At 56.1% G+C, this 24,034-nt stretch overlaps 2 protein-coding genes across 3 annotated transcripts in view; both read right to left on the bottom strand.

The window, feature by feature from the left end:
- Nucleotides 1–1,859: 1,859 nt before the first annotated feature.
- On the bottom strand, nt 1,860–4,625 carry DPM2 (dolichyl-phosphate mannosyltransferase subunit 2, regulatory). Its single transcript, XM_079705958.1, has 4 exons — nt 4,617–4,625; nt 4,241–4,330; nt 3,328–3,430; nt 1,860–2,528 (listed from the first exon to the last, which is right to left on the bottom strand). Exons 1-4 carry the CDS (start codon nt 4,617–4,619, stop codon nt 2,470–2,472), a joined length of 255 nt encoding a protein of 84 aa, XP_079562084.1. The 5' UTR covers nt 4,620–4,625; the 3' UTR covers nt 1,860–2,469.
- A 4,855-nt stretch (nt 4,626–9,480) lies between these two features.
- The window catches only part of EEIG1 (estrogen-induced osteoclastogenesis regulator 1), a 34,428-nt gene continuing 19,874 nt past the window's right edge, over nt 9,481–24,034 (bottom strand). For both annotated transcript variants that reach the window (XM_079707135.1, XM_079707136.1), the window contains 10 exons: nt 19,365–19,485; nt 19,142–19,171; nt 16,364–16,480; nt 14,572–14,618; nt 14,261–14,415; nt 12,049–12,153; nt 11,766–11,961; nt 11,178–11,299; nt 11,013–11,082; nt 9,481–9,589 (listed from right to left, as the gene is read on the bottom strand). In XM_079707135.1, the coding sequence (XP_079563261.1) occupies nt 9,544–9,589; nt 11,013–11,082; nt 11,178–11,299; nt 11,766–11,961; nt 12,049–12,153; nt 14,261–14,415; nt 14,572–14,618; nt 16,364–16,480; nt 19,142–19,171; nt 19,365–19,485 (1,009 nt within the window). In that variant the 3' untranslated portion in view covers nt 9,481–9,543. The remainder of the gene's footprint in view (nt 9,590–11,012; nt 11,083–11,177; nt 11,300–11,765; nt 11,962–12,048; nt 12,154–14,260; nt 14,416–14,571; nt 14,619–16,363; nt 16,481–19,141; nt 19,172–19,364; nt 19,486–24,034) is intronic.

Raw genomic sequence — 24,034 nt, 5'->3', positions numbered from 1 at the left:
AAATCCTCCCCCACCTCCACCCTCGACTTGATTTGCTTTATTCCTCATCACCTTGCCCGACCCTAAGTGTCCCCTCCCTTCGGTCATGATCACATCGCTTTATTTTTCTTCATCACACTTAACACTGTCAGAGACTGTCTTGTTCATTTGTTTATTATATCTCCCCTCCCCCACCCAGAGTGGGAGTGCCAGGAGGGCAGGAACCATGCCAGGCTCCTTCCCTGGCTCAGTACCTTGCACAAACCAGTGTTTGAGAAGTACATGCTGAACCAATGTGAGTAGGGTGTGCAGAGAACCTCAGTGAGTCCCAGGAAATGAAAGGCCAGTGTGACTGGAGTGAGGAGAGCTCCAGCGAGCATGCAGGCTCTTGTCGGCCAGCCGTGGGAGGGAGAAGAACGGGAACCCAGAGAAGCATTGTTAAGTGTGTGAGAAAGATTCTCAGAAAAAGAAAAAAAAAAAAGCTCAGGGACTTCCCTGGCAGTCCAGTCGTTAAGAGTCTGCATTTCCACTGCAGGGAGTGCGTGTTCGATCCCTGGCTGGGGAAATAAGATCCCGCATGCCGCGTGGTGCGGCCAAAAATTAAAAAAAGATGCTCAGATGTTTTCAAAAGGCCACTGGTTGTAGTGCAGTCAGATTGGAGGGGGCCATTGTGGGCAGGGGAGAGCAGTGAGGAAGCCTTTGGTGATTTAGGGCAGGGGACGGTGGCTTTGCATCTGGAAGGTGACGGGGGAAGGGGAGAACTGACAGGATTTGGGGTCATGTGGATGGGGGTGTGGAAGAGGAAAGCCAAGGTCAGTGATGTCTGCCAGGCTTCTGGCTGTGGGTCAGGGATACAGGATGATGCTGCTGAGGCAGGGCACGACGGAAGAGCCAGATTTGTGCGGGGGGAGAGTGGGGAAGTCTGAGAATTCAGATCATGACAGGATGAATTTGAGGTGTCACTACGACAGCCGATGGGGATGTCCGGTGGGCAGCTGGTGCATGTGCAATACATTGGGGCTCAGAAGAAAGCTGGGCTGGAGGTGAGCCTGGGTAAGGATGAGGTGAACCCACCCTCTGGTGGCAGAGGAGCATGAGTGCCAGAGAGCATAAAGTAGGAGAATGGGTCATCCAGCGTCTGAGGGTGTACCCAGGGGGGAGGTCACCGGCCAAATGTGGCAGAGGGGTCAAGGAAATGTGCTTTGGATTTAAAGACGATGTCACGGGTGGTCTGAGTGCAGCCTCCCTGGAATGCTGCCAAGCACAGCAGGGGTGAGGAAATGCAGGAAGCAGGTGTGGATACCCTTTTGGGAAGTTTGGCCGTGGAGGGGAAAGCGCAGGAGAGACCCGGAGGGAATTACTGGGTTGATGGAGGGTCCCTTAAACGGAGCCTGTAACATGTTGGACGAAGGCTGGGGCCTGTGCCAGTTAACCTGAACACAGTGGAACCAGCCCTGCTCTGGCTCATAACAGCCCTCTGCTCACAGCCACGCTAAGTTGGGCTGCTGGGTACAAGAGACAGATGACAGGCTTGGCTTTTCGGGGACTAGCCTGAGGGTCCTTAAAATACCAGTGCCAGCTGGCTAGGCTGGCACGGGGGAGACCTGGTAGAGGCTGATGTGGCGTCTGGCAGATTGCCGTGCCTCCACAGACTCCCCAGCCATCAGCTGCGCCAGGCCAGACCCATATCGGTCCCGGTCCCAGTCCCTGCTTTATCCTGTGTCCAGCACACAGATGATCCAGGAGGCATCTGAGGCACCAATTGCACAAACCAGGGTCTCCTGACCTGAGACCAACGCAGAGGCCAGCGCCCAGCCCCTCTCCAGCCCCTGACAGGCCCAGTCCCCTGGTCAGGGATGGCACTGAGACAAACACACCATCAACGTTTATTGTTCAGCTCTTCCCAACAGGCCAGCACTGAGGCTGGGGGGCTGGGCCTCCGTGAGAAGCGGTCAATCCAGGGCCCCCCGTGTGGCCCCCCTAATGTGCTCTGGGGCCCGTCAGGCCTCCCCCTAGGCTTTCCAGGTCCAGAAATCCTTGTGGGGTCTGGGGTATGTCAGACCCGGGAAAGCTGCCTTTGTGGAGGAGCAGGACATGGGGGGAGAGGTCACGTGACGGCCCAGAACCTGCCAAGTCCAGCAACAGCATGTGACATGAGGGAAACTGAGGCAAGAGTGTAGAAGCCAGAGGAAAAAGCGACAGGGAGTCTGAAAAGTGAGGTGGGGAGGACCAGCATTTTCCATGCCCTGAACCTGAAGAGGGTGAGAAGGAGACTTCCAGGGACTCCTCCCTCCTGGCTTCTGGAAGGGTGAGCAGGGGCTCTGGTCAGTCAGGGGTGAGTCCTGAGCAGCTCCATCCCACAAGGGTGTCTGCAGGGTAGCCAGGCTTGAGGGGCCCTCAGTGCCTGGATGGGTCCTCTGGGCCCCCACCCTTGGTCTGCCCTGGAGAAGAAGCAGAGAAGGGGCCGGCAGCCTCATCCGTGCTGGGCCTTCACTGAGCCTTTTTGGTCACCTTCTGATTCTTCAGCATCACGTAGGTGATGAACACGCCTGGAATACACAGACCAGAAAGGTCAGGAAAGAAAGCGAAGGGCTGCTGGGAGGCCAGAGCAGGACACGGCATAGGAGAGTGACCCACACAGGGGGCCAAGCACCTACCCAACCACACTCCAGGCCACCTGGTCATCTCCCCAGTTGTTCATCAAGCCACACATCCACCCATTCATTCAAAAAACATCAGCCGGGTGCCTACCACAGGCAATTTGCTGAGTTTAGCGCTTCCAATTCTACAGGGAATAAGATCCACCCAACTATCCATCTACTCACCCAGTCAACCACCTATCCACCTACCTACCCACTGACCCACTCAGCATCCATCATCCACCCATCCCATCATCCAGACATCTGACTGTTGATGCATCCAAACCACTTTCTTGAGCACCAACTCAGTGCCACAGCTTGTGCCGGGGGCTGAGTACATAGCAATGATAAAGCAACAGTCCTTGCCCCTTAAGAGGCCCACACACTAGACCCTGGGAGACAGACAGGTGCAGGGATCTTGAACCAGGGTGACCAGGGGGTGAGAGGTGATGGAGGTGTGAGCAGAGTGATGGCGGTGGTGGAGGGAGCAGGAAAAAGGGAGACATCCCACTAGAGTCCAGTGAGCCTGGGGCATCGGGAAGACTGACTTAAAGCCCTGAGGGATGAACAGGGAAACCCCAGGGGATGAGTTGGGGGCAAGGAGCCTCACGGAGACGTACAGCCAGTGACAAAGTGGAGCAGCATGTTCAGGGCTGGGAGAGGGTCATGGGGTCCCTCAGACACGCTGCCCAGGGTTGGGGGAACTTACCCACAAACAGGAGCAGCAGGAGGCCGGCAGCCAGTGGGATGGCAATGGCATAGGCTTGGGGCAGGAAATACTTGTGGATGACATGCTGACTGTCGATGAATGGCTGGCATCGAGGGCAAAGCTCTGGTGAGCATTCCCCGCCCTGCTCGGCTCCCCAAGCCCAAACATCCCACCTCCTCCGTCTCTGGGGCTGACCCCATCAAAGCACTGAGACTGCATTTTCTTTTCTTTAAGATGATGGCATTTGGGGTGCCTTGGTTTGTTCCCTTCCTTCATTTATCTAATAGTTGTGTACTGGGTACTTGCCTGGTGCCTGCCCTAAGTTGGGGCTGGGGACCTGGCAGGGAACAGAAGACAAAGGACTTGCCCTAAGGCCCCCAAAGCTTAGCAGGGGCAAAGGGTACATGAGGAATCCTCGAATGATTCCCAACCTGGGCTCCAAAGTCTTCTTTACTAACATTTGTCTCCAAAGGATACCAAGTTCTGCAAGATTTTGCCTTCCAAACACTACACTTTTAAAGCAGTAACCAAGACATTTTCCCACAGGGAAAAGAAAAATCCTAAAGACTCTCACAAAATCCACTGGCACCTGTCATGCCCAGGGGCCCGCAGGATAACGAGAAGGACTAGAACTCCCATCAAAGGCAGAGCAAATCAAGGACAGGACTTTACAGTGTAGTGGTTAAGTTTTCCACCTTGGGCTGAGGCTTCCCCCTGAGCTTCCGCTTCCTCGTGTATAAAATGGGGGACACCGCTAGCATCTTCCTCATAGTGCTGTTCTGGAGCTTTCATGAGGTATGCAGGTAAAGCACCTAGCACAGCACCTGTCACATTGCAGCTGCTTAAATGATGTTAGGAGTTGGCCTCAAGATCCAGGGATGGGAGGTGAGAGAGGACGGGGCAGCACACGTACCAAGAGAATCACCCAGACGGTGTAATAGGTGAAGATGATCAGGCTAACGGCGACGAGGCCGAGTCCCACCACCTGGTCTGTTCCCGTGGCCTGCAGAAAAGAGAGAACTCAACTGAGGCAGTGATGCTCCATTTAGGTGCACGAATGAAGGGGGGCGTTGCAGCCTGGTTACGCCCATTCCCTCAGCGGACGTATCTGACGTGGCGGACTAGGTCAATTGTAGGCCGGGACAGAGCGCCGGGCCAAGGCCTATCACCCGTACGACGGCCCGGCGGGAGAGCGATGCCGGATCCGAGTACTCAATCCCCAGCTCCTGAGCAGACCCAGGACCCCACCCGCAGACGCCCCCGTTCCCCGCACTCAACCGCAAGCTCACCATTTCCCCAGCGTTGCGGGAACTGGGTCAGCAAGCCTCATCCGGTTCCGGATCCGGGCCCTTCTGGCCTTGGGCCGCGGGGCACGCCGGGAGTCGTAGTCCTTAGGCCTGTCCAGGACCACGTCGCCCGAGACAGGCAGGCACCGCCTCCCCTTTGCATGTCGGGAAGTGTAGTCTCTCAAGGGCATTGTGGGCCGCGTTCCCGAATCTCTAGGAATGGGACAGAGGGCGGCGGGGAGCGGGAACCCAGTCTGGCTGGCATTTGTGGTCTCAGTCCTGTCGAACTCGCCCGAGAACAAAAGCCCGTCTCTCGATGTCCCAGAGTCCCAAAGCCAGAGCGGGATGGGGTTGGGTGGCCGGAAGTCCCATATTTCCGATGGGGAAAAAGAGGCTCAGAGAGGGGCGCGCTCTTGCAGGAGATCACAGTCTGAGTCAGTGGTGTAGCCGACTTCAGAACCCGAGGGCCCTACTTCCTGGTCCCGAGGCCCTAACTTGTCTGTTGAGGGTAGTGTGCAGAAAAAGTTCACCGACCGGCCTGGGGTGGGAGGAGGGGCTGGCTGGGGCCCCCAGGGATGGGGAGGATTCCGACTGGCTGTGAGAGGGCACCCCCTTACCATGCCAGGCTTCCCTGGCGACCCTTCGGGTGTCCTCTCTTCACTGCATGAATGAGGCTAGGGTGACCCCCCCTTCCTTCATCGTCTGCCTCTCGGGCCCTGGGTGTCCTGCAGCCCAGACAGATCTTCGGACTGGGCCGGTGTGTAGGCCCCTCCCTAGGCTTGGAGGCCAGATCATCTTCGATGTCTCCTCCAGCTCCGAGGTCCGGAACACTGTCTCCTCACAGCTCATGGGGCTGGCTGCTTCTCCCGCATCAGGTCTCACTGGGATGCCACACATCCCAGGGAAGTGACCTTCACAGCTGGGCAGGGTTGCCTCCTCTGTGCTCCATAGCCCCAAGTCTGGCTCCAGGATGACACTTATCACTGCGTTTTAATTAGCTGATTTACTTGTTGAGCTGGCCCACGTGACTGCGAGCTCCCTGAGATTATCAGCTGTGGTCACTGCTGTATCCCCAGTGCCCAGAGTGAGGCTTGGCACCAGTAAGGGCTTTGAATCAGTCAACCAGCTTTAAAATTTTGGTGACTTCTGGAATGCTACAGAGGACAGCGTGTGGAGACTCCAGGCCTCCTGAGGGGTTGTGTGGAGGCTCTCCGTGTGTTATCTTCACTTGGGGGGCGGGGGCACACAGAGATCGGGTCTGAACCGGGCATGATGTGCTCCTGCTGGCAGCATCTGTCTCCTTGGGTCGTCCAAGCCCATCACAAAGCTGAGAGGGACTTTTTTCCCCCTACCACTTTGTATACTGATTTTTCACTAAGCATTACTGTGTCCCAAAGGAGCCACCTGTTTTTCGCCTATAGCCCAGTTCCTTCCCTCTCTGTCTCAGGAGAATTTGAGCTCAGCCAGGAGTCACCTTTTCCCTCCCCAGGTGTGCACAGACCAGAGGAAGGGACTGAGAATCAGCCTCCAGGGTTGACAGGGACCATGAGTGGGCATCAGCACTAAGAAAGGGTGGGGACAATGCGGTGCTGTGGCAGGGACAAGGCCTGGTAGTCTGGTCCCTTCTGGCTTGTCCAAAGCCCTGAGGATTCCTGCCACTTCTGAGCTCATTAAAGGCCCAGGGTGACTTGCCTTTCCCAGAGCTTGGCTAAGTCAGCTCTTCTGGGGCAGAGAGTGAGGGGTGGTCCCGGCCTGGAGACGGTGCTGGCCTGTGGCTTTAGAGAGGCTGGGGAAACGCTCAGCACCTCCCAGTGTCTAGCTCCCTAGGAAGGCCTGTATACCCACTTTCTCATTTGATTCACAACCCCATTTGCAGCTGAGAAAACTGAGGCACAGTTGTTTGTCCTCAGGCATGCCTGTTAGAAGCTACCTGACTCTAGGTAGGTTAGAACTTGGGCTCTGAGGTCAGAGCTGCCACCTCGTAGGTGGGAGACTGGCAAGAAACTGCCCTTCTGGGCATCTGTTTCCTTCCCAGGAATCTGGAGTAGTAACAGTGGTGGTAATTGTGATCATTACAGTCAGGACTTTGAGAACCCCGGCCACCAACATCTCCCCCACCCCCCGCATGTCACCTTATACATCCTGCTTCCTTCTGATGCCGTCTGTGACCCCGACTTCAACTCGGTAAAACAAACAAAAGCCAACATGCCATAACAAACAAAAACTGCAACATTTAATTTTTTTCCCCCCAAACCAAGACACTGACACTAGGCTGATTTCCCTTTACAATGTTATGTTCTACAATAGACGCTGGGACAGAGATACAAACACAGCCCACTGACTCAGGGGGTGGTGGTATAACATTCTGCTAGAAAGGAGGGGTGTTAAAAAAACAGACCTCCCCTCATCTCCCTCCTCACCTCCCTAAAGAGAGGAAGCCATGGACATTCTCCATCCTGGCAGATCATGCCACGTGGTCAGTTTGTGGGGTGACCAGAAAAAAAAAAAAAACCTAAAAATATTGTAGACCTTTCTTTCTTTTCTTTAAATCTCCTAGTAAAAACGTTAAACTGTCTTTCAAGAAGATTCCAAACTGGCATTGCATAGACCAATTCCTTTCCAAAAATATCTCTAATATAATCTTTCTATCTCTCTCTCTATATATAGGATTTTAAGTCCGGAGCTGTGGGCACCTAATGGGAATTCACTGAGCTTGAGGGGACCAGAGGGCCGAAGAAAGAGCTCCCACGTGGGGATGAGGCCAGGGCTCCAGGCCTCCGGCTCCAGCCAGCATTAATTTGGTTGTGGCCGAATTCTGTTGGTCCAATTACCCTGGCCCAGGGCCTAGCGTGGGAGGGTGTGGCAGGCTCTGTCTCCTTCTGGGGTGACTGTCAAGTTCAGACCTCGCCTAGGGTGGGGCTGGGGTTCCTGGTTTGGGGAATTCTCCCCAACAGCACCAAAGCCAGCTATTTTATGTCTGAAGCCCCAGAACTTTGAATCGGACCCCAAATACACCCTGAATGCATCTCCTCACTGGGCTGAGGTCATGAAGATACAGAAGGGAAGGACAGCATTCCCCCATCTTCTGGGGGTCACTTCAACTGGAGACAGTGCGGCCAGCTCCCTTTTAAAGTGCCAGGTGTCTGTGGGGCAGGAAGGGACCCGCAGAGCTGACCAGAGCCTTCTCCAGCCAGAGCAAATGCTCCGTCCTGCCTCAGCAGGCACCTTCTAACATTCATTTTCTAAAAGTTAGGTAATTAAAAACAACAAAAACCCTAGAAATGCTCTGGTCCCAACGCCAGGAGGTTCCAAGACCAAGACTCCAATTCTTGCCAGTGGGGCAGAGGGCAAGGACCCCTCCCAGCCTGGGGAGGAGACACCCCCATCTGCCCCCACCCAGATCCCCAGCCCCGCTGGGACCCAGCCAGCGGGTAGGGAGAGAACAGAACCACCTCCCCTCACCTGGGGGAGGAGAAAATACCAAGCTGTGAACTCTAAAAACGAAAAGAAAAAGGAAGGAAGGAAGGAAAGAAAGAAGGAAAAAAGAGGAAAGAAAAGGAAAAAGGTATCGGGCGAAGTAAACACCAGCCTGCTGGGTTTATACAAAATGAGTGAAATTTAAGAGCGGCAGGGGGGTCTGTCCAGGGACTGGCTGGCAGTCAGAACCCATCTTCAAGCAAGTAACGAGGACTAGGATGGGAAAGTGCTGAGAGCAGAGGATTTATGGGGGGGCGGGGGCGGGGGCAGGGCCAGACTGCCCCCCGCTGGGAAAACCCCATTAATGGACCCCACCTCGCCCTTGCCCAGAGAGGGGATGCTTTCAGAGGATGGCTGAGGCTTTTCTGGCCAGGAAGCCAGCTCCAGGCCAGGCCAGTCACAGCCCACCTGCCTCTCCAGCACTGGCCCCCGCCTGGGCCAGCTGACCCTGAGGGGAGAGAAAGGGTGCTTTGCCTGCCAAGCCCAGCCCAGCCAGGCCACTGACCTCCAAGGGCTAGGGAGGCACCTGCCCTGGCTTCCTACTGGAAGCCAGCTGCTCAGGACCCAGTCCCGGGCAGAGGGGAACCACTGTCCACGCTCAGACCTTTCTCAGCATGGGGCTCGGGCCTGAGCTGGAGCTAACTGGAGTGGGGAGGGGCAGTGCCACGTTCCAGCCGGGCTGCTAGGGCTGGGCTGCTGACTGCGCAGCAGGCAGCGCCCAGGAATCCTTGGGAAGGGCTCAGAGCACAGGCAGGTGAGGGCCAGGGCGCTGTGCTGGAGACAAGCGTGTGCAAAGTGCAGGCTGCCAGGGCAGCAGGAGAACATTCGTTGCAGGGGGAGGTGGGGTCTCAATCTGGAGTGTGGGTGGGGTTTGAGGTCTTGGTTCCCAGGAGGAGGCCGCCAGCAGGTCCCCCGGGACACAGGGAAGGGACAGCTGAAGCACTGAGCAGTCAGAGGGCCATGGTGGCAGGATTCCAGGGGTGGACTGGCCCCCCAAGGGCAAGGGAGCAATGGAGCAAGGCCCTGCCAGGGCCACTGGCTGGGCCAGTGCTCCTGGAGTGAGCAGGGACACAGAACAAGAGGCCCCTCAGCCACAAGCATCCTTGCATGTGCAGGAGCTGCTGCATGTCCTCGCCGAGGGGCCAGGTGGGTGTCCAGAGGGGCGGTCCCCGCCGAGTTTGTCTGGCCCACCTGCTTCACGGGCCCATGTGTCCTGCCCTCTAGTGGTTCAGAGGAGAATATTCACAGTGGTGCCCGGGGCCCGGGCGGACCATGAGCGTCCCAGCAATGATGGGAAGGTCAATGGAATGATGCTTTGGGGCTGGAGTGCATGGAGCAGGCACAGATGAAATGCGGCACGGATGGTGATCCGAAGGGGAAGGTCCCTTGTGGAATGACTTGGGTCTGGACGCCTGTGAAGGCAGGGCCCTTCTCCAGCCTGGACGCCTGCTCCTCAATGGCTTTCAATCACGACTGGCTCATAGACCCCAGAGGAGACCCTGCGGGGAGAGACAGGTCAGCTTGTCATCCTCGATGGTCCTTTGCGCCAGGTCCTTTGGGCCAGGCCCTTGGGAATACTTCACAAGCAGGCCCCATTTTGCAGAGAAAGAAACTGAGGCTCAGAGAAGTTGAATCACTTGCCCAGGGCAAAACACATGTTAAGTATCGGAGTCTGTAGGAGTGCAGAGCTGGCACAGACCATGCCCCAAGCCCTCCTGAGCACCGGCAGCTCTCACGCTGGGGTGTGCTGCACCCATCCTCACGACAACTCTGGCAGGGAGGGTCTGCAGCGAGCCCCACTTGACAGGTAAAGAAACTGAAGCTCAGAGGGATTATGAGCTTTTCTAAAAGCGCAGTAGAAGGCTGGGGAGCTTGATCAGCTCTTCTCCCCACTGAGGGAGGCCAGGGCCACCCCTGGGACTGTGGACATTCAGGGCTCAGCATACAGCTCTGCAATGACCTTGCTGCCAAATAGATTGGTTCTTCCCGTCCTGCATCTCAGTTTCCTCATCCTCAGAGGGGGCTAGAGAGGAATGTCACAAAGCCCCAGGGAAGTGCCCTCTGTTTTCCTCTTGCCCACCCCACCCGGGGCAGCTGAGGCAGCCATGGAAAGATGGCAGTTGCAATTTCAAGCCTCAGCCAGTAGGAGTCAGCAGAGCAACACCAGAGGGCAGGTCTGGAGACCCTGCATGGCCCAGCAAAGCCCCCTTCTCGCACGGGCCGGAGATGTTAAATGGGCACTTTCCCACCTGGTCCACAGGAACCAGGGGAAAAGGCTTCAGCACAGCCCCGCAGGTGGGAAGCTCTACCACTCACTCATTCATTCATTCATTCAGTGAGCCAGGCACACAGCACGCATGCTGTAAGTGAGTGATCATGAGAGGGCACTCTATAAAACTGTAGACTTCAAGTCCAAGTTTGACCCTACCACCTCCTCGTCTCTGAACATCATGCAGCAGAAATCTGTGTTGCTCACTGACGTATCCCCAGCACCTAGGGATAGCTCAGCACCTGGTGTGTCACTGGTGTGCAATAAACATTTGTTCAATAAATAAACGAGTCATCATCATCATTTTTTTAGGAGTTCCCAGATCCAGGAGGAAGGGAAAGAAAAGTAGAATCCAAAATAAAGATGTATTAAGCCCCTGCTATGTGCCAAGCCTTGTGCTAGGCACTTACCAAGGTTCCTCAGAACCCCCAAAACCAAACCCAGGGCCTTTGTCCCAGGTTTCCAGGTAAGGTGGTGTGGTCCACATCATTTGACAGATGGGGAAACTGAGGCTCAGAGAGAAGTGACTGGTCCAAGGTCACACTGACAACAGTTGGCATTCAAAGCTAGGTCAGTGGGCTGCAGAGGCCATATCCTCTCACCACTATGCCCCAGAGCCACACTCGTGACCCACCCAGAACCTCCAGCCCTACCTGTTGGCCAGCTGGATGCCACTCAGGGTGGTGGAGCCATCGCGGCTCACGAACAGCCGGAGGTTGCTGTCTGTGGGGACACAGGGAAGGATGGGGGCTGAGCGGGGCGGCGCCGCCAGGGAGCCCCTGGGCGTCGTCCCTGGCCCGCCGGCGCGGGCAGCTCACCCTCAGTATTGCTGCCGTCCGTGAAGTCCTGGCTCTGCATGATCTTCTCCACGATGTCGTCAGCGTCAATCCGCGTGTCATCCACCCAGGTCGGGTGGCTCTCCACGGAGTCCTTCTTCCTCCTGGGGCGGGGCGGGGGGCAGAGTCACACCAGTCAGGGCAGCAACAGGCACGACGACGACAGGACCAAGCACCCGCAGCACTCAGGATGCTCCAAGTGCACGTGAGAGCTGGTCCAGACTGTATTCATTTAACCCTCACATCAAGCCCTATGTGCGGAGGCTGCTACGACCTGGTTTTACAGAGGAGGCCACAGAGGCCCTGAGAGGTTAAGTACCAGCCTCTGAGAGGCTGCAGAGCAAGGGAGCAGACGGGGACAGAGGGGACACTAAACCGCACGCAGCAACAGCTCACTGAGCATGCGTGCCAGGCCGGGGCGCCGCGCCTGTGAGCGTCAGCTGGTTGAATAGCCACGTCCACGCCACTGCGGCAGGGGCCCCCTTGTCCCCCTGTTACAAATAGAGAAGCAGAGGCTCAGGGAGCCACCGGCGGGGTCTGCTGTCCAGGAGCACGTATGGTGAGACGTACCGAAACGAGCGGTCTGACAGATGTGGGGGCCGGGGTGGCCGCGGCGGCTTCTCGGGAGCCCGGTGCTCACGCTCGCCGCCCTCGGGACCCTCCACAGCTATGCTGAGGCCGCCCGAGGCGCTGCTGCTGGTGGACGTGTTCCGGCGATGCGTCAGGTCCGAGAGGCTGGAGGAGCGTGAGTGCTCGGTGCTGTAGCCTGCGGGGCGGTCGGGACGCTGATTACCGGGAGCCGGGGGCCGGGGAAGGTGGCAGGCCAAGGGCAAAGGGCCGGGCGGGCACTCACCAGAGATCTTGGACTGCTGGCTGGCGTAGCTGGAGTTGCGGGAGTGGCCGGAGTGGAACACCTCCTCGGGGCTGGAGAGGTTCTGGTCCGGCTCCTCTGGCACCCCTGGAAGCCGGGTAGGGGCAGGGGTTACCAGTGTGCCCGCCCTCGCCCTTGCTCGTCCTCTCACTGAGTGTGGCGGGGGGGCGGGGGGCTGGGGGGCGGAGAGCACATTATGTATTTCCATTTAAGAGACTGAAAAGCTGAGGTCCAGGGGAGCAGCAGCAACCTGCCCCGAGCCGCAGGTCACCACTCGAACCCAGGGTCATTCGTTCATTCCACAAATATCTGTTGGGGACGTCTTCCATGCCGGGCGCTCTACCGGGTGCTGGGAACAGGAGACGTGGTGTCACAGGCACCCGTGGTGGGAAAGAAGAATGTTGAACAAAAATGACCCATGATTAACCACAACTGGCGAATGGTGCAGAGTAGGGAGCATATGGGGGGGTCTGACCCAGCCTGGAATCAGGGAAGGCTTCTCTGAGGAGGTGGCCTTAATGCGAAACCTTCAGGATGTGTGGAAGGGAGCAAGCCAGAAGGAAGCAGCATCAGGGGAAGGGCCTTCCAGACAGAGGGAACGGCATAAGCAAAGGCCCTGAGGCTCGAATGGGCTTGGGTCTGTGTAGCTGGAGTGGAGTGAATAAGGGGGTGTGGGAGGCGGGGAACACACTTTCAGGCAGTGACAGCAGGAGATTCCAGGGAACCAGGCAGGGTCTGCCCAGGGCTCCATGAGTAACCCCCCACACACACCAGTCCTCCTGGTCCACACAGGAAGGAAGGACTCATCCATCCTCTCTTCGGAGATGAGCACACCCAGGCCATAGCATGGACCCCAGGCCTGCCTGTGTCCCCACCCAAAACCACATGGCTTTTCAAGTCAGCAGGTTCTCCGCATCTGAGGGGTTGCAGAAGAGGGAGAGCGAGAGGCAGAAAACCAGCTATAGAGGCTTGTGGGGGCTCAAATCCCACCCCCCGTGGGAGAGGCACCTCTTCTACTTTGCACAAGAGGCCCCATATTTGCTGGAGTGGCCTGGTCCCCAGATCTCTCCTCTGGGGACCCCCACCCTGAAGCTGGAGAGAGCAATGGAGCTGGGGAGCCCCCATTCCTGCATGCAGCCCCCAGCTCTGGGCCACACTAGGCTGGGTGTGCAGGAAAAATGGGAGTGGAGGGAAGCTGGCCCTTGGGGTCAGAGGGTCCCTCATTGCTCCCATCCCCTGGGGGCAGAATCACCCAGCAAACAGGGCCTGAGGCCCTGTGCCCTAATTACCCTTGTGGCACAAATTAGGGCCGCCGCGTGCCACCTTGCTTACTGATCAGCTAAGGGGCAGTCCTCCTCCCAGCTCTGAGCTCACCCCCAGGGAAGGGGTGCAGAAGCCAAGGCTCATGCTCGGAGGGGCCTGCTTCACCCCGCACAGCACTCAGGGTTGGCGGGTGGTGCAGGCTGGAGCCTTCTCTCCTGGTATTACCTCCCCCTCTCAATTGCCACACTGATTCCTCTGGGGATTCAAGCTCATTTGCATTTTTCATAATATTAGTAATAATGATAATTTAACAAAACACGTGCTGGGAAATACAGAGGACATACTATGTGCCAGGCAAGGCACACACGTACATTTGCTCGTTCATCCCCAGAGCAACCCAAGATGTGATTGCTACTGCTGATCTCATTTTGCAGAGGAGGACGCTGGGACCTGGAGAGGCAAAACGGCCAGTCAAGGTCACGCAGCAAGTAGCAGAGCAAGAGCTCACAGGACATCCCTCTGCCAGGAACACTGCATACCACACCCCAGATTCAGCTCAAATGACACCCCTTCAGGGAACTTTCCCCGGTCGTCCCCAGGCGGACACCTTCTGTGTCTTTCTGACACCTCTCGTCACAGCTGTAGGTGGACATGCATTTGACATATTTATTGTCTCATTGACACCTGTCTCTCCTGCTAGGCCAGGGACCTGGTCAGTCTCGGTCCAGGGCGCTGCTGTGATCCTGGGGCCACGCACAGAGCCCGGATCACAGGAGGGGCTCAGACGCCTGCCTAATGGAAGCGTGGGTGGGTGCACGCCATCCCACTAGCCTTCCCTTCTCAGCAAGCATCCCCCTTGGTACCTAGGGATATGGGGAGGTAAAAGCCTTCGGCCATGGGAGGGGTAGGGAGGGCAGGTGAGGAACAGTACCTGAGCTGAGGATGGTGGGCCGGGCCTTGGGGGGCCGGGACCCTGTCAGGGAGTTGGTGCCACTGCTACCGCTGCTGGTCCCGCCACCCTTACACGTCAGCTGCAGGGAGGAATCCTGGCCTGGGATGGAGATGGACTTGGCAGTGGACGGTGGCCTTGGGAAGACAGATGGGTGTGACCGGAGTGCCCCACTTTGGGGTCAGAGAAGACAGGGGAACCCAAAAGCCTGGAGGAGGGGACAGTCCCTTGTCCCCCCTCCCCGTGTCCAGGACAGAGCCCCCACCCCTCAGGCGCCCTGCACCAGCACTCACGTCTTGAAGCAGGGGTCTCCAGAGAGCAGGAACATTCCAATGGTGACCTGTGCAAAAGCCGGAGAAATCAGCCACGCCCCATCCACCCCACAGCCTAGGCGCCCGGCCTCCCTGTGGCCTCCCTGCTCTGGCTTCAGATGGGCTTGGACTCTGATCCTATCTCTGTCCCTTGCTGGCCCTGGCGAAGCCACCAAACTTCAGTGAAGCCCAGTTTCCTCGTGCAGGGGACAAAACTGATCCTAACGCCTACCTCGTGGAATAGTGGAGAGGATGCCGGCAGCTGGCACGGGGTGAGTGAGGAGGGAAAGTCAGCTACTGTCTTTGCAAAACTATAACTAGACTGTGAGGCCCTCGAGGGAGGAGCCGCAGACACTCCCCGTCCTCTGCGCCCCTCGCAGCCCTCAGAGCAGGTGAGCAGGTGGGAGGGAGGCTCTCGATGCCTGCGCGGCGGGGAGGGGTTCACAGATTCCAACACAGAGGGCAGGGGCTTGTGAAAGTTTGTTGAATAAAGTAAAGCAAGAAGCCATTAGAAATGTAACATCCACTCGGGCAAAGATTTTGGCAATGGTCTGAACAAGGCAAGGTTTGGGTCCCCAAATCTGAGCTGGGGCGGAGCGACAGGCAGAGGGGTGATGGGGTGGGAGAGAGGTGCTCAGATCACAGGGACACCTCTGACAACAGTGGTGACCGCTGGGGTGAGGCTTTGTTTTTAGTGGATTGTTTCACTTGGCCATGATAGCAACCTACAAAGTACGTGATGGTCCCAGGCTGTAGACGAGGGAACTGAGACTCAGACTCAGGGGAAGGGACGGCTCAAGGCCCTGCAGAAAGGATGTGGAGGAGATGGCCTCGAACTGGAGGCCACCTGCCCCTGGGGCCTTGATGTGGCCTGAGGATGCACTGGGCCACTGGGGCGAGGCTGAAAGGGCTTGGCTCTCACAACAACTAGCCTGGACCTTTTCAGGTGCCTCTGGTTTCTTCGGCAAAAGGCCCAGGATGCCCCAGAGCCCTTGCCTGCCACCCCTTGCCCGGCTCTGCCAGGCATAACATGCTCCCGCTGGGTCAGCTCGCAGAGGTGTGGTTACAACAAGACTGTTTTCTCAGCCAGGTGGAAGGGTGTGGGGACGAGGAAGAGAGGCATGCTGGCAGCGGATGCCCAGATATCTCTGTCCCAAGAGGCCAAAGAGGCAGCTGCCTGGGGGGAGGGTGATGCCCCGGCTGGAAGCCTTCCTGTGGCTGGGCCCTCTGAGCAGCTGCCCGGCTCTGCCAGGTCCGGGGATGGCAGTCCATCTGCTCACTGATGCTCTGGGAGCTCAGGCTGCCTCATGACGTGTGGGCAGTGGTTAGGAGCTGGACCGCAGGGTCAAGTGCCAGCTCTGCTTGTGACCCAGGCGGATGATCTAACCTCTGTGCCTCAGCCCCCTGCGGTGCAAAACTGGGGCCAATGATAGATACCACACCCCACGGGGCTGTTGTCAGACACCACGAGATAAGGGGTGGTAAGCACTCAGCCATGCTGAGCTCACCGAAAGTGCTCACCAAAGCGTTAAAGAGACTATTGGGTCCACCCCTGACCCCTGATTATGGATGGGGAAACTGAGGCCAGTGCCTGAGTCAGGCCTTCGATGGTGGTTTCCTGACCCCAGGGCCCACGTCTTTCCCAGGGTCTCTCACTGCCTGTCTGGGGTGAGAACCTGTATTCTTAACAACCGTTCAGGGGACACTGACAAGGAGCACATTTGCCCCCGCCCCTTGGTGGGAGGGGGCGGATGGGGCAGCAGAGCCCTGGTACCTTGAGGATGGAGTTGTCCTGTCGGGTGTTCTTCGTGTCGTATCCCTCCAGCAGGCAGCAGCGCACCGTGGAGCCCGAGCCTGCGAACTCCGCCAGGTTCAAGTCGGCAAAGCCCAGCTGTGGGGACAGAGGAGAGGGTGGGAGGCTGAGGGGAGTGCGGGCGCATGGCTGGCAGCCCAAGGGTTAGCTTGGCAAGGTGGGATGGGGAGGGGAGGCAGGGCCCTCGGGCCCACCCCACGGCCCGGAATGACTGTTGCATAACCGGCACCCAAGGACAGAGGCCCGGGCTGGCGGCTCCAATGTGGCAAAGCCAGGAGCTCACATCCCTGAGCTGCACAAAGCACCCTTTGTGCCGTGTCCCAGCGTGCACCAGGGCAGCGCCCAAGATGAAAGGACATTGTTGTCTGTGACACAGACGCATTGTTCCCTGGGAAACAAGGCCGTGCTGTGGGAGCCACCAGGCCAGCGGACAGGAGGGGAGGGAAGGCCCGTGGGAACTTGGCGTTGGGCTGCGAGGGTGGAGGGCACTGCAGGGTGAGCAGGAGACCCCGGCGGGAGCTGGAGTGAGGGGCTGATGGGAACTCCCAGCTGCTCCTGCGATGCAGAAGGGAGCAAGGGATGCGGAGGGAAGCGAGAAAGTGTGAGAACATGGTGTATGAGCTGAGAAGGCCTCCTGGGTGGAAGCCAAAGTCTGCCAGACCTGGAGGGTGAGGTTGGTGGGATGCTGGGCTTGGCGACTTGGAAGACGAACCAAGCCAATCAGGGACATTCATTGAGCACCTGCTGCATGCAAGTCTCTACTGCAGAGCTTAGGGCACATGCTTCAGACAAGGAAACTAAGGTTCAGAGCGGGGAAGTGACTTGCTCAGGGGCTCACACACCTTAACCGGCAGAGCCAGAACTGACATTAGGCCTGATCACCGTCAAGTCTCACCACCTTTCTGGGCCTCAGCTTCCTCCTCTGATTAAGGGGAGCTGAGCCTGTGGTGGAGATTTGATTAAAGAATGGAAGGGGGGCTTCCCTGGTGGCGCAGTGGTTGGGAGTCCGCCTGCCGATGCAGGGGAGATGGGTTCGTGCCCCGGTCTGGGAAGATCCCACATGCCGCGGAGCGGCTGGGCCCGTGAGCCATGGCCGCTGGGCCTGTGTGTCCGGAGCCTGTGCTCCGCAACGGGAGAGGCCACAGCAGTGAGAAGCCCACATACCGCAAAAAAAAAAAAAAAAAAAAAAAAAAAAAAAAAAAAAAAAAAAAAGAATGGAAGGGAAGGGCCTGGCAGGTCTGACATGTGACATAGCAGGTTTGTGGGGGGGAGGGGGAAGGAGGTGGGAGTTTCGGCTGTTTGCTGGCAGTTTCTTTCCTGGCTGTCCTTCACCCACATGCATCAACAGGAGGAGAAATCTCCACTCCAAGAGCATCTTCCACAGCTCTAGCCACCCTGCCCTCTGCTTCTGGAGAGGGCATCAGCGCCCCAGCCAAGGCAGAGTACAAGGCCTGGTCCACTGAGCTTCCTGGGCTCTGGTCGGTGGGAAGGAACACGCCCGGCACAGCACCTCCCTCGGGCTCTCCACGCAGAGTGAGGTGAGGCAGAGGCATGTCCCCTCTGGACTGACTGAGCCCACCCCCTGCTGCCGGGCACCTCCCCAGGCCACAGAGGGTGGGCGAGAGTCCCCACGAGAAGGGGGCTTAGGGCAGAGCAGGCTGATTCAAAGCCAGAGGTAACCCTTCCAGAGCCATCTTCCCCCACCTTCCCCAGTGGAAAAGGTTTTAATGCGTAGGCCTGAACTGTCTGTGGGCACAGGGAAAGCCCGGTAACCACACAGATGTGCAACAGCGGGGCCTGGCCGAGCCCTCTTCACCCAGCCAAACGATGGGCCCTGCCGCTGTTAGACAGCAAAAGGAAATTTGTGATGACACAAAAACATGCCCATGATGTACTGGTAAGTAAAAATCCAAGTTGCAGGATCTGTTTAGAACAAGTCCCTCTTGTGAATTTAAATATCATATCACCTGCGTGTTTGCAAGTACACACATAGGGTGCTCCTTGTATGATCCTCTAAACCATATGCACACGTTTTATTCACTGCTCTGGACATATATTTCATGCAATTTTTTTTTTTTCTTAAAAGGTCTAGAAAGACCCTAACAAATCAAAATGGTGGAGTCTGAGGAGGAGGCCTAGAGAGAAATAGGGTGGGAACCACCCTTTCACTCTGAAAACCTCTGTCCCATTTGTGCTGCAACAAGCATCCACTGCCTTTATGTTAAGTGCAAAGACTATCAATAAAGATATTTCAAAAAAATAGGGACTTCCGTTGTGGTGTAGAGGTTAAGAATCCACCTGCCAATGCAGGGGACACGGGTTTGAGCCCTGGTCCGGGAAGATCCCACATGCCGAGGAGCAGCTAAGCCCGTGCGCCACAACCAATGAGCTGCGCTCTAGAGCCCGTGAGCCACAACTACTGAGCCCACGCGCCTAGAGCCCGTGCTCCGCAACCAGAGAAGCCACCGCAATGAGAAGCCCGCACACCGCAACGAAGAGGAGCCCCCCGCTCACCGCAACTAAAGAAGGCCCGCGCGCAGCAATGAAGACCCAACACAGCCAAAAATAAATTTAAAAAAAAAAAGATATTTCAAAAAAATAATACATCTCATGGAGGGCAGGGCGTCTTCTGTTTGGGGCAAGAGAGGCGGCTGGAGGTTCGTCTAGGAGCTTCTCTCATGCCTGTCCCATCCACCCATCCCGTCCCACCCCGCCGCCCCTTCACATGGCCCCGCTTACCTTGGAGTAAGCCTTCCCACCTTTCAGCTCCTGCATGGGAAACAGACAAAGGCAGCAGGATGACTAGGGGATCCCAGGGACCTCATGGGTCTCCCCAGTCCACCTCACCCCCCAATCTGACTCCCAGGGAAGGAGGACAAGAAAAGGGGTTGACTGACTCACTCCGGGCATGGGCCTAAAGCCAGCAGCCCAGTGGCCCTACCAGCGCCCCCTGGCCTCTCACCTTGCGCACCGACACACGGAAGATGCAGGGGTCCAGCAGGCCGGTGGCCGGGTTGGCACTCATCTTACACACGAAGGTGAACCTCTTCCGCCACCGCACACAGTTCTCTTGCACCTCCTCCCTGCGGGTCAGAGGGACAGTGAGCGCAAGGGTGCAGGGTCCACTTTTAGGGAGGTGAGGGCCCTGCTACCTTTGGGACAGGGAGGGAAACTCTCACTTTTCACTTTGTATCACAAAGTGACTGTATTTTCATAACAAGAATCTGCTTGTTGTACGTGTTATTAAAAAAACCCAACAAAAACATAAAAATAAAAAATGAAGGGCTTCCCCGGTGGTGCAGTGGTTGAGAGTCCGCCTGCCGATGCAGGGGACACGGGTTCGTGTCCCGGTCCGGGAAGATCCCACATGCCGCGGAGCGGCTAGGCCCGTGAGCCATGGCCGCTGAGCCTGCGTGTCCGGAGCCTGTGCTCCGCAACGGGAGAGGCCACAACAGTGAGAGGCCCACATACTGCAAAAAAAAAAAAAAAAAAAAAAAAAAAAAAAAAAAAATGAAAAAAACACAAGGCTAGGGTGAGATCAGGCTGGGGGCAGCTGTCTGTTTCCAGCGCTGCCTGTCCCATCCCCAACCTTGCTCTGGGGTCTTGAGTAGCCCCTTTGGCCGCCATTACCTCCCTCCAGCTGGACTGCCGCTGACCCTCTCAAGTGAGCCTCACAGCGGTGTTGCCAGGACGGACTCCCAGCCCTTTTTACAGATGAAGAAACTGAGGCCAGATAAACTGCCCAGTCCTGCCCAGCCAGGAAACAGCTGGCCCTCAGCCCAGTGCTGCCTGGCTCCAGAGCTCCCTTCTTCACCAGTAATAATAACAATAATAATAACAACAACAGCTAACGCTCACACGGTACTTCTGTGTGCCAGGCACCACCCAAAGCACTTCACAAAACCAGCTGCCACAGGAGCCTTCTCCAAGTGCTGGCGATCCAAGGTCACGCTAACCCTCCCAGCAACCGTCTGGGGCAGCTACTACCCGTAGTCCAAGCCCACATTCAAAGAAACCGGGAGCTCTAGGGCTAAGACCCCGGCCCGAGGCCCACCACTGGCAGAGCAGAGCAGGGACTTGAACCCAGGCAGCCTGGCTCTGGTGCCACGTGCTCAACCCTCCCCACTGGGTCAAGGCAGGGTGGGGGAGGGGGTGCTGGCTTTCCAGCCCCTGGAGCGCCTCCTGGACCTGAGGAGCATGACCAAGCCCACCAATTCTGCACCCCCCGCACTGCGGAGGCACCCTGTGCCCTGGGGGTGAGTGGGAGCCAGTGGGAGCAGTCCCCCGAGCCTCTCCAGCTGCCTCAGGGGCCGGTGGGCCCCGGGGGTGGCAGCGGCACGTGCTGGAAATGAGCCCCCCTGCCACGGCAGGACGCGCTCAGGAAGGGAGGGGCAGGCGTACGAGACATGATCTCCAGCCTCATCCCACCTAACAGGAACGGCGAGTGGACAGCTGAGGAAGTGACCGCTCCACACCCTGGAGACCGGAGGGGCTCGGGTTAATGGCCAGACGGGGGCCCGTGGGCGGAGGGTCAGCACAGGTTGAGCATCCCCTGAACACGGGCTGGCCTGCTTCTCACGGCAACACTGGAAGGAGACTCTGTGCCACCCCTTCTACAGCTGAGGGCACTGAGGCTCCCGGAGACCACCCAAGGTCACACCCCCGGTGATGGACAAAGCAGGATCTGAACTCAGGACGGTCCAACTGCAGAGTCAGAGCGCTCAGCCATCACCGTGGTTCACGGGTCAGAGGCTCGGGAAAGCCTGGCAGACAGAACCCCCTGGGGTTGTGGAGCCAGCAGCGCCCTAATCTGAACCCGAGGCGTCTACCCATGTCTCTGAGTCCCAAGTATGTGCCAGGTGCTGGATGCTGTGGTGGACTTGATTCACAGATGTCAGACTGACATCTGACAGCCCACTGATGACTCAGTGTCACCAGGACAGGGTGGGGGAAGGGGTGAGTCAGGGAAGGTGACTGGCTGCAGGGAGGTGGCATTCAGGCTCAGACCCGAATGAAGAGGGGGGAGTAGCAAGCGGGGGAGACGGTTCCTGGCAGAGGGAATCGCATGAGTGAGGAACAAACATACTCTTGGTTTCTCCGCCGATGAAAGCGCCCGAGCCAAGCCTCTAGGAGGAGCTCCTTCCTAGCCCCACAAGTCTTTGAGGATGGGACCATGGCTTCCCCACATCCTGCCAGGGCTGTGACAAGAAGCAACTGGACTCAGCCGGGCAGACCTGGGCTCGCAGCCTCACACTCACTGTGCAACCTGGGCTGGGGCCAGTCACCAAAATGCTCTGACCTTGTTAGGAAGGTGAGTCCCAGCAACCCCTGCAGACTGGGGACAAACAGAAAAGGTCGGGGCTAGAGATGAGGGGGGGAGGAAGGGAGAGCTCCCAACCCGCCAGCGGACATGGGCAGGGACCCTCAGGAAGCAGGTGCCAAAGGAGGAGTGGGAACCCTGGGTTGGAGCATCATCTGACCCAGCCATGGCGGCTGTCCTCATTCATTCATTCAAGTAACTGAGCACCAGTCGTGTGCCAGTCCCTGTTCTATGCACTGGGGCCACAGCAATGACTAGCTTACATTTTGCTGGGAGTGGGAAGGAAGAACGAAAAGTACCTCTTTTGGCAGATGACTTAATCTTGTATGTAGAAAATCCTAAGGAATCCACTAAAAAAACTATTAGAATACATGAGTTCAGCCAGGTTGCAATATACAAAAATCAGTTATTTCTACATACAGTACTAGTGAACATCCACAATGAAATGAAGAAAACAATTTCATTTACAATATCAAAAAGATATTCTATCAAAAAGAATAAATTTAACAAAAGAAGTACAAAACGTATACTCTGGAAAACTACAAACTACATTGCTGAAAGAAATTCAAGAAGATCTAAATAAATGGAAAGACATCCCACAGTCGTGGACTGAAAGATTTAATATTGCTAAGATGATAATACTCCCGGGCTTCCCTGGTGGCGCAGTGGTTAAGAATCCGCCTGCCAATGCAGGAGACATGGGTTCAAGCCCTGGTCCGGGAAGATCCCACATGCCGCGGAGCAACTAAGCCCATGCGTCCCAACTACCAAGCCTGTGCTCTAGAGCCCATGAGCCACAACTACTGAAGCCCGCGCACCTAGAGCCCGTGCTCCGCAACAAGAGAAGCCACCGCAATGAGAAGCCCATGCACGGCAACGAAGAACAGCCCCTGCTCGCTGCAACTAGAGAAAGCCTGCATGCAGCAATGAAGACCCAACACAGCCACAAAAAAAAAAAAAAGATGATAAAACACCCAAATTGATCTAAAAATTCAATATGATCCCTATCAAAATCTCGGCTGGCTTCTCTGCAGAAAATTGACAAGTTGATCCTAAATCTTGGAAGTTCAAAGGACCAGAATAATCAAAACAATCTAGAGAAAGTAGAACATAATTAAGGGATTCACATGTCTTGAATACAGAACTTCTACAAAGCTACAATAATCAAGAAAGAGTGGTTCTGGCATAAGGACAGACACATAGATCAATGGAATAGAACTGAGAGTCCAGAAGTAAACCTTCACATTTATGGTCAGTTAATTTTCAACAAGGGTGCCAATGGGGGAAAGAACAGCCCTTTTAACAGACGTTGCTGGGACAACTAGATATTCACGTGCAAAAGAATAAAGCAGGACTCATTTCTTACACCGTATACAATAAGTAATTCATAAGTTTAAGAGCTGAAACTATTAAATTCTTAGAAGAAAACATAGGGGTAACTCTTCATGATCTGGTATTAGGAAACAATTTCTTAGATATGACACCAAAAGTTCAAGCAACAAAAGAAAAATATAGATATTTTGAACTTCATAAAAATTTTAAAATTTTGTGATTCAAAGAACACCATCAGAATAGTGAAGACAACCCACAGAATGAAAGAAAATATTTGCAAATCATATATATGATGAGATTTGTAGCTAGAATATATAAAGAGCACTTACAACTCAATAATAAAGACAAACAACCCAATTTAAAAATGGGTAAATGATCTGAACAGACATTTCTCCAAAAAAGATATATAAATGGCCAATAAGCACATGAGAAGATGCTCAACATCATTAACTATCAGGGAAACACAAATCAAAACTATATAACGAGGGCTTCCCTGGTGGCGCAGTGGTTGAGAGTCCGCCTGCCGATGCAGGGGACACGGGTTCGTGCCCCGGTCTGGGAGGATCCCACATGCCGCAGAGCGGCTGGGCCCGTGAGCCATGGCCGCTGAGCCTGCGCGTCCGGAGCCTGTGCTCCGCAAGGGGAGAGGCCACAACAGTGAGAGGCCCGCCTACCGCAAAAAAAAAAAAAACTATATAACGAGTTACCACTTCACACCCACTAAAATGGCTATAATCAAGACAGATAATAAGTGTTGATGAGGATGGGGAGAAACTGGAACCCTCGCGCACTGCAGGCAGGAATGAAAACTGGTGCAGCTGCTTTGGAAAACAGTCTGGCAGTTCCTCAAAAGGTTAACCATAGAGTTACCATATCACTCAGCAATCCTACTCCTAGGTATATACCCAACAGAAATGAAACATATGCCCACACAAAAACTTGTACACAAATGTACGCAGCAGCATTATTCGTAATAGCCC

Source organism: Hyperoodon ampullatus (genome assembly GCF_949752795.1).
Source record: "Hyperoodon ampullatus genome assembly, chromosome: 6".
NCBI classification, from domain to species: Eukaryota; Metazoa; Chordata; class Mammalia; order Artiodactyla; family Ziphiidae; genus Hyperoodon; species Hyperoodon ampullatus.
The sequence above is the reverse complement of the archived record's forward strand: the minus strand, read 5'-3'. Positions and strand labels throughout refer to the sequence as shown.

Excerpts from the sequence above, each read along its gene's own strand:
- DPM2 (XM_079705958.1), bottom strand. Across the intron at positions 3,431-4,240 it reads CCGTCTGGGTGATTCTCTTG|CCATTCATCGACAGTCAGCA; the intron begins GTACGTGTGCTG and ends CCTCGATGCCAG. Across the intron at positions 2,529-3,327 it reads CCTGCTGCTCCTGTTTGTGG|GCGTGTTCATCACCTACGTG; the intron begins GTAAGTTCCCCC and ends TGTGTATTCCAG.